Raw genomic sequence first — 17,672 nt, forward strand, 5'->3', positions numbered from 1 at the left:
GTCACTTGTTTGGCTGATCTTGAGTAATGAACTTGTTGATGAAAAAAGGAATGATTTCATTGGTGATGCTGAGTTATTCTTCATTTCATAATTTTCCTTGATCTAGGTCATTTTCCTTTAAGAAACACCATATTTGAAATTTTGGCTATGAACATTAAAGTGGTGTTTATTAATACTGCAAAATAATTTTCTGGTTTTATGATAAATACTCTGTATATGGAACTTTGACAGTTTTGGGATACAGAGAAACAGAAGAAAATAGTAATCATGGCACATTAAAGATTCATCAGAAATAATGTAGCTCCAGAGTAGATTTCCAGAAAATAAAGATTTAGATCATCCACTTCATCATAAGTACATCCCAAATTTATACTGCAGGATACATTTTCATTTTGCTGAAATGTATAATTTTAATTGAAATCAACATTTTTTCTTTTCTAGGTACTAAGCATCTTGTAGAAGGGACTATTAATCCAGGAGAAACCTGTTTGATCATTGAAGATGTTGTTACCAGTGGTTCTAGCATTTTGGAAACCGCTGAAGTTCTTCAGAAAGAGGGTCTGAAGGTCACTGATGCCATTGTGCTGCTGGACAGAGAGCAAGGAGGCAAGGACAAGCTGCAGGCACATGGGATTCATCTCCACTCAGTGTGTACATTGTCCCAAATGCTGGAGATTCTTGAGCAACAGAAAAAAATTGATGGGGAGATGGTTGAGAGAGTGAAGACATTTATCCAGGAGAATGTTTTTGTGGTGGCTAGTCAGAATGGCCCTCTGTCTTCTGTGAAGAAAGCGCCCAAGGAACTCAGCTTTGGTGCTCGTGCAGAGCTGCCTGGGGTCCACCCAGTGGCATCAGAGCTTCTCAGGCTTATGCAAAAGAAGGAGACCAATCTGTGTCTGTCTGCAGACGTTTCAGAGGTTAGGGAGCTGTTGCAGTTAGCAGATGCTTTAGGACCTAGGATCTGCATGCTCAAGACTCACGTAGATATTTTGAATGATTTTACTCTGGATGTGATGAAGGAGTTAACAACTCTGGCAAAACGTCATGAGTTCTTAATATTTGAAGACCGGAAATTTGCAGATATAGGAAACACAGTAAAAAAGCAGTATGAAGGTAAGTTATTATTTAGGAGTCTGTAAGAATCAGAAATTTAGCTTAAGCTGGCCAAAGAAAAAAGGTAATGTATTGGCTCATATCACCATAGAACAGGCTGTCAAGCATGATTGAATCCAGGAACTCAAGAGCAAGTCTTTTGGACTTGATTTCTCTCCATCTCTTAGCTCTGCTTTCTTCTCTTTCAGGTAAGCATACTCCTCATGCCTACCTCAAACTAGTCACTCAGGCCTGGGGTATAGGATACCTTCATTGTTTCACCTGGGTAATATACCCCACTCAACTCCATGAAAACTTGAACCAAGATCTGGTTAGGGTTTTTTGGTTCCCATAAAAAAAAAAACGGGTAGGCTGATGCCAGAAGGGGACATGTGTTCTCAGAAACATGGGTTAGCCCTGAAAGAACAGAATGAGTTCTGAATATTTAAAGAATGAAAATTGCAGATATAGGAAATAATGACAAAGTGGTATAAAGTTGTGGGATTTATTTTCAGTAGAAAAAGATCTGTTGATAACCTTTCTTTTTTTTGAATTTTGGTATCATTAATCTACAATTACATGAGGACCATTATGTTTACTAGACTCCCCTCATCACCAAGTTCCCCCAACATACCCCATTACAGTCACTGTCCATCAGTGTAGTGAGATGCTGTAGAATCACCACATCTTCTCTGTGTTGTACAGCCCTCCTTGTGCCCCCCCACACACTATACATGCTAATCGTAATGCCCCCTTTCTTTTTTTCCCGCCCTTATCCCTCCCTTCCCACCCATCCTCCCCAGCCCCTTTCCCTTTGGTAACTGTTAGTCCATTCTTGGGTTCTGTGAGTCTTCTGCTGTTTTGCTCCTTCAGTATTTTCTTTGTTCTTATACTCCACAGATGAGTGAAATCATTTGATACTTGTCTTTCTCGCCCTGGCTTATTTCACTGAGCATAATACCCTCTAGCTCCATCCATGTTGTTTCAAATGGTAGGATTTGTTTACTTCTTATGGCTGAATAATATTCCATTGTGTATATGTGCTACATCTTCTTTATCCATTCATCTACTGATGGACACTTAGGTTGCTTCCATTTCTTGGCTATTGTGAATAGTGCTGTGATAAACATAGGGGTGCATCTGCTTTTTCAAACTGGGCTGCTGCATTCTTAGGGTAAATTCCTAGGATTGGAATTCCTGGGTCAAATGGTATTTCTATTTTTAGTTTTTTGAGGAACCTCCATACTGCTTTCCACAATGGTTGAACTAATTTACATTCCCACCAGCAGTGTAGGAAGGTTCCCCTTTCTCCACAACCTCACCAACATTTGTTGTTTGTCTTTTGGATGGTAGCCATCCTTACCAGTGTGAGGTGATGTCTCATTGTGGTTTTAATTTGCATTTCTCTGATGACTAGCGATGTGGAGCATCTTTTCATGTGTCTGTTGGCCATCTGAATTTCTTCTATGGAGAACTGTCTGTTCAGCTCCTCTGCCCATTTTTTGATTGGATTATTTGCTTTTTGTCTGTTGAGGTGCATGAGCTCTTTATATATTTTGGATGTCAACCCTTTATCAGATCTGTCGTTTATGAATATATTCTCTCATACTGTAGGGTACCTTTTTGTTCTATTCATGGTGTCCTTTGCTGTACAGAAGCTTTCAGTTTGATATAGTCCCACTTGTTCATTTTTGCTTTTGTTTCCGTTGCCTGGGGAGATATGTTCATGAAGAAGTCGCTTATGTTTATGTCCAAGAGATTTTTGCCTATGTTTTTTCTAAGAGTTTTATGGTTTCATGACTTACATTCGGGGCTTTGATCCATTTTGAATTTACTTTTGTGTATGGGCTTAGACAGTGATCCAGTTTCATTCTCTTCCATGTAGCTGTCCAGTTTTGCCAGCACCATCTGTTGAAGAGGCTGTCATTTCCCCATTGTATGTCCATGGCTCCTTTGTCATATATTAATTGACCATATATGTTTGGGTTAATATCTGGACTCTGTTGTGTTTCACTGGTCTGTGGGTCCATTCTTTTTTTAAATAGGAACTCAAAGTAGTATATGTTGGTGAAAAAATTTTTTCATTTTCTACCTATTCTGTGAAAATTTCTCTCATAAGACATATCGAATGCTTTTTCTGACTTACCCTTAAAACATATTTTATGTTATTTAACACTTACTAAAGGCATCTTTTGAAATTAATTTTTCTTAAATGCATGCATATTCTTAAGCTGTCTCTTCAGGATAGGATGTGTCTGTAAATGACTTTCTTCCTGTGCTTAAGATGGCCTGCCATCATCACATTGTTTAGTTCATTGACTGATGTAGTTACACAAACTTGCTACAGGTTTGCATAACTTTTTCAAAAGTCAATTAGTGTTCTTGCTGACAGCTTTTTAAAAGAAATACAGTTGCCTAGTGAAATTTGAAGAACTAAAGATACTTTTTTTTTTTTTTGCAATTTCTTTCTTTCTTTTTTTTTTTTTTTGTAGATTATTTTTTATTGAAGGATAGTTGACACACAGTATTACATTACATTAGTTTAAGGTGTACAACATTTATATACATGACAATTCTAGGTACCAGCTATCACCATACCAAGCTGTTACAATATCTTGACTATATTCATTACATCCCGGTTACTTATTATTTTACCATTGGAAGTGTATACTTTTTTTCTTTTTTTTTTTTGTGAGGGCATCTCTCATATTTATTGATCAAATGGTTGTTAACAACAATAAAATTCTGTATAGGGGAGTCAATGCTCAATGCACAATCATTAATCCACCCCAAGCCTAATTTTCGTCAGTCTCCAATCTTCTGAGGCATAACAAGTTCTTACATGGGGAACAAATACTTAAATAGTGAATAAGTTCTTACATGGTGAACAGTACAAGGGCAGCCATCACAGAAACCTTCGGTATTGCTCATGCATTATGAACTATAAACAGTCAGTTCAAATATGAATACTCATTTGGTTTTTATACTTGATTTATATGTGGATACCACATTTCTCTCTTTATTATTATTATTTTTAATAAAATGCTGAAGTGGTAGGGAGATACAAGATAAAGGTAGAAAACATAGTTTAGTGTTGTAAGAGAGCAAATGTAGATGATCAGGTGTGTGCCTGTAGACTATGTGTTAATCCAAGCTAGACAAGGGCAATAAAACATCCACGTATGCAGAAGATTTCTCTCAGAACAGGGGGGGTGAGGTTCTAAGCCTCACCTCTGTTGATCCCCAATTTCTCACCTGATGGCCTCCCTGCGACTGTGCCTGTCTTAGGTTGTTCCTCCCTTGAGGAATCTTATCCATCTATGGCTAACCAGTCATCTTCCGGGGCCATACAGGGAAATGTAAAGTTGGTAAGTGAGAGAGAAGCCTTATTTTTTGAAATGGTTAGCTTTTTATTTCTTTGCATATTTATGCCCTGTAGCTTCTATGCCCAGCATTTGTCTTGAGGTATCTTTACCACTTGAAGAATTATGATACTCGGTAAATTTGATATGAGGCATGAATTCTATTTAAGGGTTGTAATTAGGAAGGAAGAAGAAAAGCTATAGAAGTAGCAGGTGGCAGAAAACATGGGAAGATTGATTATTTCTTTGACATAGCTTCTTGTAGAGTAACTTCAGCATGTATAGGTTTTAAGCTACTACTTAAATTGTGCACACACATTAACATAATAGGAGTATAGTTACATAACCAAAGCATATCTGTAATTACCAGCCATCTCCAGTGAAACCAAGAAAACCATTAAGGCACCTTAGGCATTTGTGAAAACTTATCTATGATATGGTGGATATTGTCCAACTGAACCTGAACAGTCTGAGAGAAATCAGACAAATTAAAACAACCCATTCCTGGGGAATGTTCACATCCCTTATGTTCTTTTAACAGTAAATAGTCTATAGTTGTAAGATTTTGGAGCGCTACAATTTGCACTTCTCCTAATTCTTGATTCAGTTCCAACAGTATAGATCCAGTCAAATTTGTTGTTTTACTGTATGCACAGCCAGCTTAGATATCTCCTTCCTCATTCCCATGGCGAGTCCAGGAACTGGTGGGATGAGTGCATCTACAGCTGTAGCAATGTGTGGATCTTTGTTGGGGTTTTTTGATGATCATCTTCTGGCATGAATCTTCCAGAGAGTGCTGATGTTGGAAGTTCTTTTTCATATCGTATCTTAGTTCATTTTCCGGGTCGCCCAATAAGGCTTTGATCCTCTGTATAAACACAAACAGACCCTTTGCCTACACTTTTATATGCCCTTTATACTCTTGTGTAGAACACATTGGAGGTTACCACACAGGAACTGCCCTATTTTTTTTTTTTTTTTGGTATCACTAATCTACACTTACATGACGAATATTATGTTTACTACGCTCTCCCCTATACCAGGTCCCCCCTATAAACCCCTTTATAGTCACTGTCCATCAGCATAGCAAAATGTTGTAGAATCACTACTTGCCTTCTCTGTGTTGTACAGCCCTCCCTTTTCTCCTACCCCCCCATGCATGCAGATCTTAATACCCCCCCACCTCTCTCCCCCCACATCCCTCCCCACCCACCCATCCTCCCCAGTCCCTTTCCCTTTGGTACCTGTTAGTCCATTCTTGAGTTCTGTGATTCTGCTACTGTTTTGTTCCTTCAGTTTTTCCTTTGTTCTTATATTCCACAGATAAGTGAAATCATTTGGTATTTCTCTCTCTCCGCTTGGCTTGTTTCACTGAGCATAATACCCTCCAGCTCCATCCATGTTGCTGCAAATGGTAGGATTTGCCCTTTTCTTATGGCTGAGTAGTATTCCATTGTGTATATGTACCACATCTTCTTTATCCATTCATCTATCGATGGACATTTAGGTTGCTTCCAATTCTTGGCTATTTTAAATAGTGCTGCGATAAACATAGGGGTGCACTGATCTTTCTCATACTTGATTGCTGCATTCTTAGGGTAAATTCCTAGGAGTGCAATTCCTGGGTCAAATGGTATGTCTGTTTTGAGCATTTTGATGTACCTCCATACTGCGTTCCACAATGGTTGAACTAACTTACATTCCCACCAGCAGTGTAGGAGGGGTCCCCTTTCTCCACAGCCTCGCCAACATTTGTTGTTGTTTGTCTTTTGGATGGCAGCCATCCTAACTGGTGTGAGGTGATACCTCATTGTAGTTTTGATTTGCATTTCTCTGATAATTAGCGATGTGGAGCATCTTTTCATGTGTCTGTTGGCCATCTGTATTTCTTTTTTGGAGAACTGTCTGTTCAGTTCCTGTGCTCATTTTTTAATTGGGTTATTTGTTTTTTGTTTGTTGAGGCGTGTGAGCTCTTTATATATTCTGGACGTCAAGCCTTTGTCGGATGTGTCATTTTCAAATATATTCTCCCATACTGTAGGGTTCCTTTTTGTTCTATTGATGGTGTCTTTTGCTGTACAGAAGCTTTTCAGCTTAATATAGTCCCACTTAATCATTTTTGCTGTTGTTTTCCTTGCCCGGGGAGATATGTTCAAGAAGAGGTCACTCATGTTTATGTCTAAGAGGTTTTTGCCTGTGTTTTCTTCCAAGAGTTTAATGGTTTCATGGCTTACATTCAGGTCTTTGATCCATTTTGAGTTTACTTTTGTATATGGGGTTAGACAATGGTCCAGTTTCATTCTCCTACATGTAGCTGTCCAGTTTTGCCAGCACCACCTGTTGAAGAGACTGTCATTTCGCCATTGTCTGTCCATGGCTCCTTTATCAAATATTAATTGACCATATATGTCTGGGTTAATGTCTGGATTCTCTAGTCTGTTCCATTGGCCTGTGGCTCTGCTCTTGTGCCAGTACCAAATTGTCTTGATTACTATGGCTTTATAGTAGAGCTTGAAGTTGGGGAGTGAGATCCCCCCTACTTTATTCTTCTTTCTCAGGATTGCTTTGGCTATTCGGGGTCTTTGGTGTTTCCATATGAATTTTTGAATTATTTGTTCCAGTTCATTGAAGAATGTTGCTGGTAGTTTCATAGGGATTGCATCAAATCTGTATATTGCTTTGGGCAGGATGGCCATTTTAACGATATTAATTCTTCCTAGCCACGAGCATGGGATGAGTTTCCATCTGTTAGTGTCCCCTTTAATTTCTCTTAAGAGTGACTTGTAGTTTTCAGAGTAAAAGTCTTTCACTTCCTTGGTAAGGTTTATTCCTAGGTATTTTTTTTTTTTTGACGCAATTGTGAATGGAGTTGTTTTCCTGATTTGTCTTTCTGTTGGTTCATTGTTAGTGTATAGGAAAGCCACAGATTTCTGTGTGTTGATTTTGTATCCTGCAACTTTGCTGTATTCCGATATCAGTTCTAGTAGTTTTGGGGTGGAGTCTTTAGGGTTTTTTATGTGCAGTATCATGTCATCTGCAAATAGTGACAGAAAACTTCTTCTTTACCAATCTGGATTCCTTGTATTTCTTTGTTTTGTCTGATTGCCGTGGCTAGGACCTCCAGTACTATGTTAAATAACAGTGGAGAGAGTGGGCATCCCTGTCTAGTTCCCGATCTCAGAGGAAATGCTTTCAGCTTCTCGCTGTTCAATATAATGTTGGCTGTGGGTTTATCATAGATGGCCTTTATTATGTTGAGGTACTTACCCTCTATTCCCATTTTGCTGAGAGTTTTTATCATGAATGGATGTTGAACTTTGTCAAATGCTTTTTCAGCATCTATGGAGATGATCATGTGGTTTTTGTCTTTCTTTTTGTTGATGTAGTGGATGATGTTGATGGACTTTCGAATGTTGTACCATCCTTGCATTCCTGGGATGAATCCCACTTGGTCATGGTGTATGATCCTTTTGATGTATTTTTGAATTCGGTTCGCTAATATTTTGTTGAGTATTTTTGCATCTACGTTCATCAGGGATATTGGTCTGTAGTTTTCTTTTTTGGTGGAGTCTTTGCCTGGTTTTGGTATTAGGGTGATGTTAGCTTCATAGAATGAGTTTGGGAGTATCCCCTCCTCCTCTATTTTTTGGAAAACTCTAAGGAGAATGGGTATTATGTCTTCCCTGTATGTCTGATAAAATTCCGAGGTAAATCTCTCTGGCCCGGGGGTTTTGTTCTTTGGTAGTTTTTTGATAACTGCTTCAATTTCGTTGCTGGTAATTGGTCTGTTTAGATTTTCTGTTTCTTTCTGGGTCAGTCTTGGAAGGTTGTATTTTTCTAGGAAGTTGTCCATTTCTCCTAGGTTTCCCAGCTTGTTAGCATATAGGTTTTCATAGTATTCTCTAATAATTCTTTGTATTTCTGTGGGGTCCGTCATGATTTTTCCTTTCTCGTTTCTGATACTGTTGATTTGTGTTGACTCTCTTTTCTTCTTAATAAGTCTGGCTAGAGGCTTATCTATTTTGTTTATTTTCTCGAAGAACCAGCTCTTGGTTTCATTGATTTTTGCTATTGTTTTATTCTTCTCAATTTTATTTATTTCTTCTCTGATCTTTATTATGTCCCTCCTTCTGCTGACCTTAGGCCTCATCTGTTCTTCTTTTTCCAATTTCGATAATTGTGACATTAGACCATTCCTTTGGGGTTGTTCTTCCTTTTTTAAATATGCTTGGATTGCTATATACTTTCCTCTTAAGACTTCTTTTGCTGCGTCCCACAGAAGTTGGGGCTTAGTGTTGTTGTTGTCATTTGTTTCCATATATTGCTCGATCTCCATTTTGATTTGGTCATTGATCCATTGATTATTTAGGAGCGTGTTGTTAAGCCTCCATGTGTTTGTGAACCTCTTTGCTTTCTTTGTACAGTTTATTTCTAGTTTTATGCCTTTGTGGTCTGAAAAGTTGGTTGGTAGGATTTCAATCTTTTGGAATTTACTGAGGCTCTTTTTGTGGCCTAGTATGTGGTCTATTCTGGAGAATGTTCCATGTGCACTTGAGAAGAATGTATATCCTTGTTGCTTTTGGATGTAGAGTTCTATAGATGTCTATTAGGTCCATCTGCTCTACTGTGTTGTTCAGTGCTTCCGTGTCCTTACTTATTTTCTGCCCAGTGGATCTATCCTTTGGGATGAGTGGTGTGTTGAAGTCTCCTAGAATGAATGCATTGCAGTCTATTTCCCCCTTTAGTTCTGGTAGTATTTGTTTCACATATGCTGGTGCTCCTGTGTTGGGTGCATATATATTTAGAATGGTTATATCCTCTTGTTGGACTGAGCTCTTTATCATTATGTAGTGTCCTTCTTTATCTCTTGTTACTTTCTTTGTTTTGAAGTCTATTTTGTCTGATATTAGTACTGCAACCGCTGCTTTCTTTTCGCTGTTGTTGGCTTGAAATATGTTTTTCCATCCCTTGACTTTTAGTCTGTACATGTCTTTGGGTTTGAGGTGAGTTTCTTGTAAGCAGCATATAGATGGGTCTTGCTTTTTTATCCATTCTATTACTCTATGTCTTTTGATTGGTGCATTCAGCCCATTAACATTTAGGGTGACTATTGAAAGATATGTACTTATTGCCATTGCAGGCTTTTAATTCGTGGTTACCAAAAGTTCAAGGTTAGCCTCTTTAGTATCTTACTGCCTAACTTAGCTTGCTTATTGAGCTGTTATATACATTGTCTGGAGATTCTTTTCTTCTCTCCCTTCTTATTCCTCCTCCTCGATTCTTCATATGTTGGGTGTTTTGTGCTGTGCTCTTTCTAGGAGTGCTCCCATCTAGAGCAGTCCCTGTAAGATGTTCTGTAGAGGTGGTTTGTGGAAAGCAAATTCCCTCAGCTTTTGTCTGTCTGGCTGTTGTTTAATCCCACCGTCATATTTGAATGATAGTCGTGCTGGATACAGTATCCTTGGTTCAAGGCCCTTCTGTTTCATTGTATTAAATATATCATGCCATTCTCTTCTGGCCTGTAGGGTTTCTGTCGAGAAGTCTGATGTTAGCCTGATGGGTTTCCCTTTATAGGTGACCTTTTTCTCTCTAGCTGCCTTTAAAACTCTTTCCTTGTCCTTGATCTTTGCCATTTTAATTATTATGTGTCTTGGTGTTGTCCTCCTTGGATCCTTTCTGTTGGGGGTTCTGTGTATTTCCGTGGTCTGTTCGATTATTTCCTCCCCCAGTTTGGGGATGTTTTCAGCAATTATTTCTTCTAAGATACTTTCCATCTCTTTTCCTCTCTCTTCTTCTTCTGGAACCCCTATAATACGGATATTGTTCCTTTTGGATTGGTCACACAGTTCTCTTAACATTGTTTCATTCCTGGAGATCCTTTTGTCTCTCTCTCTCTGTCAGCTTCTATGCGTTCCTGTTCTGTGCTTTCAATTCCATCAATGGCCTCTTGCATCCTATCCATTCTGCTTATAAACCCTTCCAGAGTTTGTTTCATTTCTGCGATCTCCTTTCTGGCATCTGTAATCTCCCTCCGGACTTCATCCCATTTGTCTTGCGTATTTCTCTGCATCTCTGTCAGCATGTTTATGATTCTTATTTTGAATTCTTTGTCAGGAAGACTGGTTAGGTCTGTCTCCTTCTCTGGTGTTGTCTCTGTGATCTTTGTCTGCCTGTAGCTTTGCCTTTTCATGGTGATAGGAATAGTCTGCAGAACTGGGACGAGTGATGGCTGGAAGGACTTCCTTTCTTGTTGGTTTGTGGCCCTCCTCTCCTGGGAGAACAGCGACCTCTAGTGGCTTGTGCTAGGCAGCTGCGCGCAGACAGGGCTTCTGCTTCCTGCCCGGCTGCTATGGAGTTTATCTCCGCTGTTGCTGTGGGCGTGGCCTGGCTCGGGCCTCTGCTCCAAAATGGTGGAGTCGCGTTGGAGCAGGAGCGGCTGGGAGGCTATTTATCTCCGTAAGGGGCCTCCCTGCTCCCTGCAGCCCAGGGGTTAGGGTGCCCAGAGATCCCCGGATTCCCTACCTCTGGATTAAGTGACCCGCCCTGCCCCTTTAAGACTTCCAAAAAGCACCTGCCAAAACAAAACGACCACAAAAAAAAAAAAATTTTAATGAAAAAAAAAATTTTTTTTAAGTAAAAAAAAAGGTGGCCGCTCGTTTTTCTTTATTCTCCGGTGCCAGCCTCAGGCATCTGCTCACTGGTCTTGCTGCCCTGTTTCCCTAGTATTGGGGTCCCTATCCCTTTAAGACTTCCAAAAAGCGCTCGCCAAAACAAAACAGCAAAAAAAAAAAAATGGTTGCTCGCTTTTCTGGTGTCCTCCAGCACCAGGCCTCCGGTGCCCGCTCACTGTTCTTGCTGCCCTGTTTTCCTAGTATCCAGGGCCCTGCACTCTGGCCCAGATGGCTGGGGCTGGGTGTTCAGCAGTCCTGGGCTCCGTCTCCCTCCCGCTCTGCCTATTCTTCTCCCACCGTGAGTTGGGGGGATGGGCACTCGGCTCCCGCCGGGCCGGGGCTTGTATCTTACCCCCTTCGCGAGGCGCTGGGTTCTCTCAGGTGCGGATGTGGTCTGGATATTGTCCTGTGTCCTCTGGTCTTTATTCTAGGAAGGGTTGTCTTTGTTTTATTTTCATAGATATATGTGGTTTTGGGAGGAGATTTCTGCTGCTCTACTCACACCGCCATCTTCCGTCCCTCCTCCCTAAAGATACTTAAGAAATGTAAAAGATTTGAGAGATGGTGAGAAATCCTTGCAGAATGAAAATTTGTCATCCTCAGAGGAGTTTCAAATGTTGGTATCTTTGACCTTGGTGAACACCCACCCTCAACTGGCTTCCGTTTCTAAATTGTATGAGTTTTATTGGTGGTCACAAACCTCAACCTGCAAGGAAAAATGTCTTATCAGTGTTGCTGACAAAGCAGAATTTGCAAGACTTGTCTCACTGTGATCTCTCTGCTAGCTACTGGGTGACATTTTTCACAGATAACATTTTTCACAGATGGAACCTTAGCTCCACTGATAAGCACTAAAATACTTGAAGTGTTTCACTTTTTTGTTAACATATTCTAGGAGATTGTTTCATATTGTAGTGAGTTGGTTGGGCCAAAAGTTAAAGGTTTTCATTTGAAAATTTACAAGTATCTTTTACCCCCCTTTTTCTTAGGTGGTGTCTTTAAAATAGCTTCCTGGGCGGATCTAGTAAATGCTCACGCGGTGCCAGGCTCAGGAGTGGTGGAAGGCCTGAGAGAAGTAGGGCTGCCTCTGCACCGGGGTTGCCTACTCATTGCAGAAATGAGCTCCGCTGGCTCCTTGGCCACCGGGAACTACACTAAAGCAGCGGTAAGTGACAGGATAACCTAGGTGAGAGGTGGCCTGGCCTGTTAGGCACATGTTATGGGGTAAAAATACCATGACTTAGGGTCTGTGGAACCTCTACCAAAAAAAAGATAAGCTGTTGTTAGTGTGACTGTATGTTAATTATCAAGGAATTCTAACCAAGTAGCATTAAGAAATTTGAATTGTATGCCAAGAGAGAAATGTTGAAAAACAGATATTTGGTAGAATAAATATCTACCAGGACTTACCTGACTTTTAAACTATAGTAAGGTGAAAACAACTCTGAGTTGCTGCTGAAGAGCTTTTTCCCAGACATGCAGTTTCTCAGGATCTCCCAAGTCCCACAGAAATGCACTTGCTCATGACGGCAGCCCACGTGAAGTAGCTCTTTTTCAGTATTTGCTATTGATTGGTGTTGTAAGGACAAGCTATTAACTAGAGTCTATATACATTGTTTTGTTCAGTACCTTCCCCATTATTAAAGTTTTCATAACTCCGAACATGTTAATATCCATCCCCACCCCCAAGAATAAAATAAGAGATGGATAATTACCTATTTAAAAAGTTCCTCTTGATATTTTTAACAAAACTGTAGTCTTTTTATGGGAATTTTTTCATATTTCAAAGTGTCTGTGGAACAATGAAAAAGTCACAGGGCCCCGGGGCCAGAGTTTAACCCCACCCTTGGGTTGCCCATAAATGTCTGATTCCCATCTCTCACAGCTGGGTATACACAAGTCAGTGCTATGATTGGCATTCTGGGAGTCTGGGGCTGGCTCAAGGACTTGTGGTAGGTGGTAGTTCTTGGTGGCAAGAATGGAATGGTATGAGCCTCAGGGAAGAGCCAAATTAGAAAGACATACCTTCTAGAGAAACTTCTGTGAATACAAACTAATGGCATAGATGTTGTGGAGACCAGTTACTGGCAAATGTTAGAGGACGAGGAAAACAATAAAGATGAGATTTCTTGAGGCTCCTATGTGACTGTATTTTATATATTGGCTGGCCTTGGATATGGAGTCCCCTGTGGAAATAGGCAGTAAGTCTTCAATGTGGCTTCATACCATTAAACTGTACCCTCCTCATATCCTTTTTTGGAAGTAGATTGGTTCCCAAGTGTTATTACAGGTATTTATGCAGTATCTGGACTATAGATGCATATAACACAGAATTTTTACTGTTTTTAGGGTATGGTTAAATCTCAAGGTCTTAATGGAATAAGTATGTAGATTCATATCTAAGTACCTGTTTTAGATACAGTGAATTTAGTGTGAAGTGAGAAAAGGCATCTATAAAATAGCAAAGTTTACTACTAGTTAACAGAGTTGATTTTTTACTTTAGTTGTAGAACTATCATTCTGTGTGATTACTGCTTTCTTATAATCTGTCCTGTTACATTCCATTAGGTTAGAATGGCTGAGGAACATTCTGATTATGTGGTCGGTTTTATTTCTGGCTCCCGAGTAAGCATGAAACCAGAATTTCTTCACTTGACTCCAGGAGTTCAGTTAGAAGCAGGAGGTAAGTCTATTCATTGATCATGCTTTTTCCAGAATGCTTAAGGACGAATGCTGTAGGCTGAACAAACCCCAACGATTGGTTCTTTGTTGGGACTTTGCAGAGCCTTTGATGTAGTAATGTCTGCTGTGACTTTCCACCATGGAGATACGTGGTTCCCTTGTGTCAAGCTTTTTCAGCAGTCTGTCAAATGCAGTTGTAGTGACTATAAAACAGGGTACATTTTCTCCTGGATAGTCTTCAGTCCGTAAAGGAGTAATCTAGATTATAGAAATACACATATTTAAATATCCTATGGGACTCAGTAAAGATGCTTCAGTTTTGAATGGGGAGGAAATGATGACCTAGGAACATTTTTCCTGCATTGGTTATTGTGCATGAAAGATTGCTCATCACAGGTGTGGGAGAGTATTCTATTCCCTTTTCTGTCTTTCCTCCTTTTGGGGTTAGGCTTAAGAAGTTGGAGATCAGAACTATGACCAGTAGGGTTCTCACTCAGCAAAACTGTTTACATTGAAAACAACTATGCTTATCACTCCTCAGCAGCATTTGTGAGGTTGATAGCTCTGATTTTGTTTTTACATTGACAAGTCAAAAGATACTTTTAAAAATATTGAAAGTATATGCTAGTCATTCTTGTATAACTCATGCACATCTCTCCTTCACACCATTCTTTCCCCAGTCTAGCTTCCTTCTCCCTCTTCCCTCTCATTATGTCAGAGTGACGTAAGTGGTGCGTTGTGTATCCTTCTGGCCCTTGGTTTTACATGTACAGGAACACCTTGTTTTAATGCCCTTTGTTTTATTGTGCTTCATAGATACTGTTGTTTTTACAAATTCAAGTGGGGCAACCCTGCATTGAACAAGTCTATAGGAGCTATTTTTCCAACAATTCTCACTTTATGTCTGTGTGTTACATAGTTCAAATTTTTTCATTACTGTACTTAATGGTGATCTTTGATATTACTATTTTAATTGTTGGGTCACCCTTATAAGATGGTGAACTTAATTGATAAATGCTGTGTGTGTTCTGACCACTCCTCTGACCATTTGTTCCCTGCCTCTGTCTCTGTCCTTGAGTCTCCCTACTCCCCGAGATACAACAATATTGAAATTAGGCCAGTACATAACCCTGCAGTGGTTTCCTGAGCATTCAAGTGAAAGGAGGAGTCATATATCTCACATATATCTCTCACATCTCTCTCAAAATCACATTTCATTTTGATTTTAAATCAAAAGCTAAGAATGATTAAGCTTAGTGAGGAAGGTATGTCAAGAGAGGCTGAAAACTATGCGTCTTTGTCAGTTAGCCAAATTGTGAATGCAAAGGACAAGTTCTTTACAGAAATTAATAATGCTCCAGTGAACACAGGAATGGTAAGTGAAACGGCCTTATTGCTGATATGGAGAAAATGTTAGTGGTCTGGATAGATCAAACCAGCCAGAGCATTCCCTCAAGCCAAAGCCTAACCCAGAGCAAGGCCCTCACTCTCTTCAATTCTGTGAGGGGTGAGCAAGGTGTGGAAGCTGCAGAAGAAAAAGCTGGAAGCTGCAGAGGTTGGTTTCATGAGGTTCAAGGAAAGAAGGTGTCTCCATAACAAAAGCGTAAGGGCAAATTATCCAGAAATCTGGCCTAGGTAATTAATGAAGTTAGCTAGCAGATGAAACAGGCTCATATAAATAATAGAAAAGGATGTCATCTAGGACTTTCATAGCTGGAGAGAAGTCAAGGCATGGCTTCAGAGGAAAGGCTGACTCTCATGCAGCTGGTGACTGAAGTTGAATGCTCATGACCATTCTGAAAATCCTTGGTCCCTTATGAATTATGCTCAATTTACTCTGTGCTGTCAGTGGAATAACAAAGCATGGATGACAGCACATCTGTTTACAATAAGGTTTACTAAATATTTTAAGGCCGTTGTTGAGATTGCAGAAAAAAAGATTATTTTCAAAATATGACTGCTCATTGACAATGCCCTTGGTCACCCAAGAGCTCTGTTGGAGATATTCAGTGAGATTATTGTTTTCATGTGTGCTAACACAGCATCCATTTTGTGGCCCATTTTGACTTTCATGTCTTATTATTTAAGAAATACATTTCATACGGTTATACCTGCCATATAGTGATTCCTCTGGTGGAGCTGGTCAAAGTAAATCGACAACTTTCTGGAAAAAGATTCACCATTCTAGATGCCATTAAGAACATCATGAGTGATTCATGGGAAGAGGTCAAAATAGCAACATTAGAAAGTTTGGGAGAAGTTGATTCCATTCCCTCATAGATGACCTTGAGGGGTTCAAGAACCATTGCAGATACGGTGGAATAAGCAAGAGAATTAGAAGCAGAGCCTGAAGATGTGACTGAAATGCTGCAACATCATGATAAAACTTAAAAGGATGAGGAATTGCTTCTTACATGGAATCTACTTGTGAAGATGGTTGAAATGACAACAAAGGATTTAGAATATTATGTAAGCTTAGTTGATAAAACAGTGGCAGGGTTTGAGAGAACTGACTGATTTTGAAAGAAGTTCTGTGGGTAAAATGCTGTCAGCATCAGATGCTGCAGAGAAATCATTCATGAAAGGAAGAGTCAATTGTTGCAGCAAGTGTCATTGTTGTCTTCTTTTAAGAAACTGCTACAACCACTCAATCAGCAGCAACCATCAACACTGATGCAAGACTCCCCCACTATCAAAAAGATTACAACTCACTGAAAACTCATCTTTTAGCAGTAAAGTACGTTTTAATTAAGATAGTCACTTTTTTTAGACAAAATGCTGTTGTACACTTCCTCGACTATGGCATAGTATAAAATAACTTGTATATGCACTGGGAAACCAAAAAACTTTGATTATTGCAGTGGTCTGGAATCAAATTCACAGTATCTCCAAAATACGCCTGTGCTCACGTATGCACAGTTTGGAGAATGTTTTATATATGTGCAGCTATATTACATTTCCACATCTAGAGTTACCTTTAAACAACTGCATACTATTGAGCTATGATTTGGCCATAATATGTTTAACCCTTCCCCTGTTGATGCATTTGGAACATCCTTATATATATTTTTGCACATGTAGAGTTTTTCTGGAATACTCTTCTAGGCTAACTCCTTGAGGATGAGAGTTCTTTTGGAAGAATGTGTATCTTCCAGCACAGTGCCACTGCGATTCATAAATGTTCTATAAATTCTCAGGCACATGTTGAAGGAGTGGCCATTATGCTGTATAGGAGCAGGTGAAAGAGTTGGTATTTCTGTGACAACAGAGTAATGATCGTGGCTATGAGTTTGGTAAACTTTGGTTTTTAAAGAAATACTAGAATGTTCAGGATCTCTGACTTTGCTATCTTGAACCAGAACCCCACTTTTACCTTGCTGTAGTATTTCTCAGAAATACTAGAACTAGAGGATACTCATTAACTTTGAAGGACCTAATATTATTAGTTTAACTACACTTAGGAAAAGGAAGGTATTGCCATTTTTGGGGTTTTGTTTTTAATTGTACTTCAATGTTTTCTGTTTAATCAGGAAGAAAATGAGTACTAAGGCAACTATTATAAAGCCTTAGACAGACATGTGCTTTTGCTGAGGCCTACCCTGTAGTGTATAAAACCTATAATGTATAAGTGGGAAATGGAAATGGCATAGAAGAACTCCAGTATCATTAATGACTTGGACCAGAGAGATGAGCCCCCCAGAACATCTAGCTTTGAAAAGCAGCCTGGCTGTGGTGATCTGGCTTGCGCTCTTGGACTAACCTACTCCGGGGCCCAGCTCTGATATAGCCGATTGTGCCAAACTGAAAGTGGGGAGGCTCACCTGGCTATATTAAAGCATCAGCCTGAAAAGTAGGCATCTCATTT

The 17,672-nt window shown here is 39.7% G+C and overlaps 2 protein-coding genes across 4 annotated transcripts in view; one reads left to right on the forward strand and one right to left on the reverse strand.

Annotated features, from left to right (window-relative positions):
• UMPS (uridine monophosphate synthetase) overlaps positions 1–17,672 on the forward strand; it is a 53,347-nt gene that overhangs the window by 22,882 nt on the left and 12,793 nt on the right. For all 3 annotated transcript variants that reach the window (XM_036905422.2, XM_036905432.2, XM_036905434.2), the window contains exons 3-5: positions 442–1,113; positions 12,115–12,290; positions 13,694–13,808. In XM_036905422.2, coding sequence (XP_036761317.1) covers positions 442–1,113; positions 12,115–12,290; positions 13,694–13,808 — 963 coding nt within the window. The remainder of the gene's footprint in view (positions 1–441; positions 1,114–12,114; positions 12,291–13,693; positions 13,809–17,672) is intronic.
• The window catches only part of ITGB5 (integrin subunit beta 5), a 140,660-nt gene continuing 136,789 nt past the window's right edge, over positions 13,802–17,672 (reverse strand). Inside the window, exon 13 of the mRNA XM_036905410.2 lies at positions 13,802–14,065. Within this exon, the coding sequence (XP_036761305.2) occupies positions 14,046–14,065 (20 nt within the window). The 3' untranslated portion in view covers positions 13,802–14,045. The remainder of the gene's footprint in view (positions 14,066–17,672) is intronic.

Source organism: Manis pentadactyla, chromosome 1, assembly GCF_030020395.1.
Source record: "Manis pentadactyla isolate mManPen7 chromosome 1, mManPen7.hap1, whole genome shotgun sequence".
NCBI lineage: Eukaryota > Metazoa > Chordata > Mammalia > Pholidota > Manidae > Manis > Manis pentadactyla.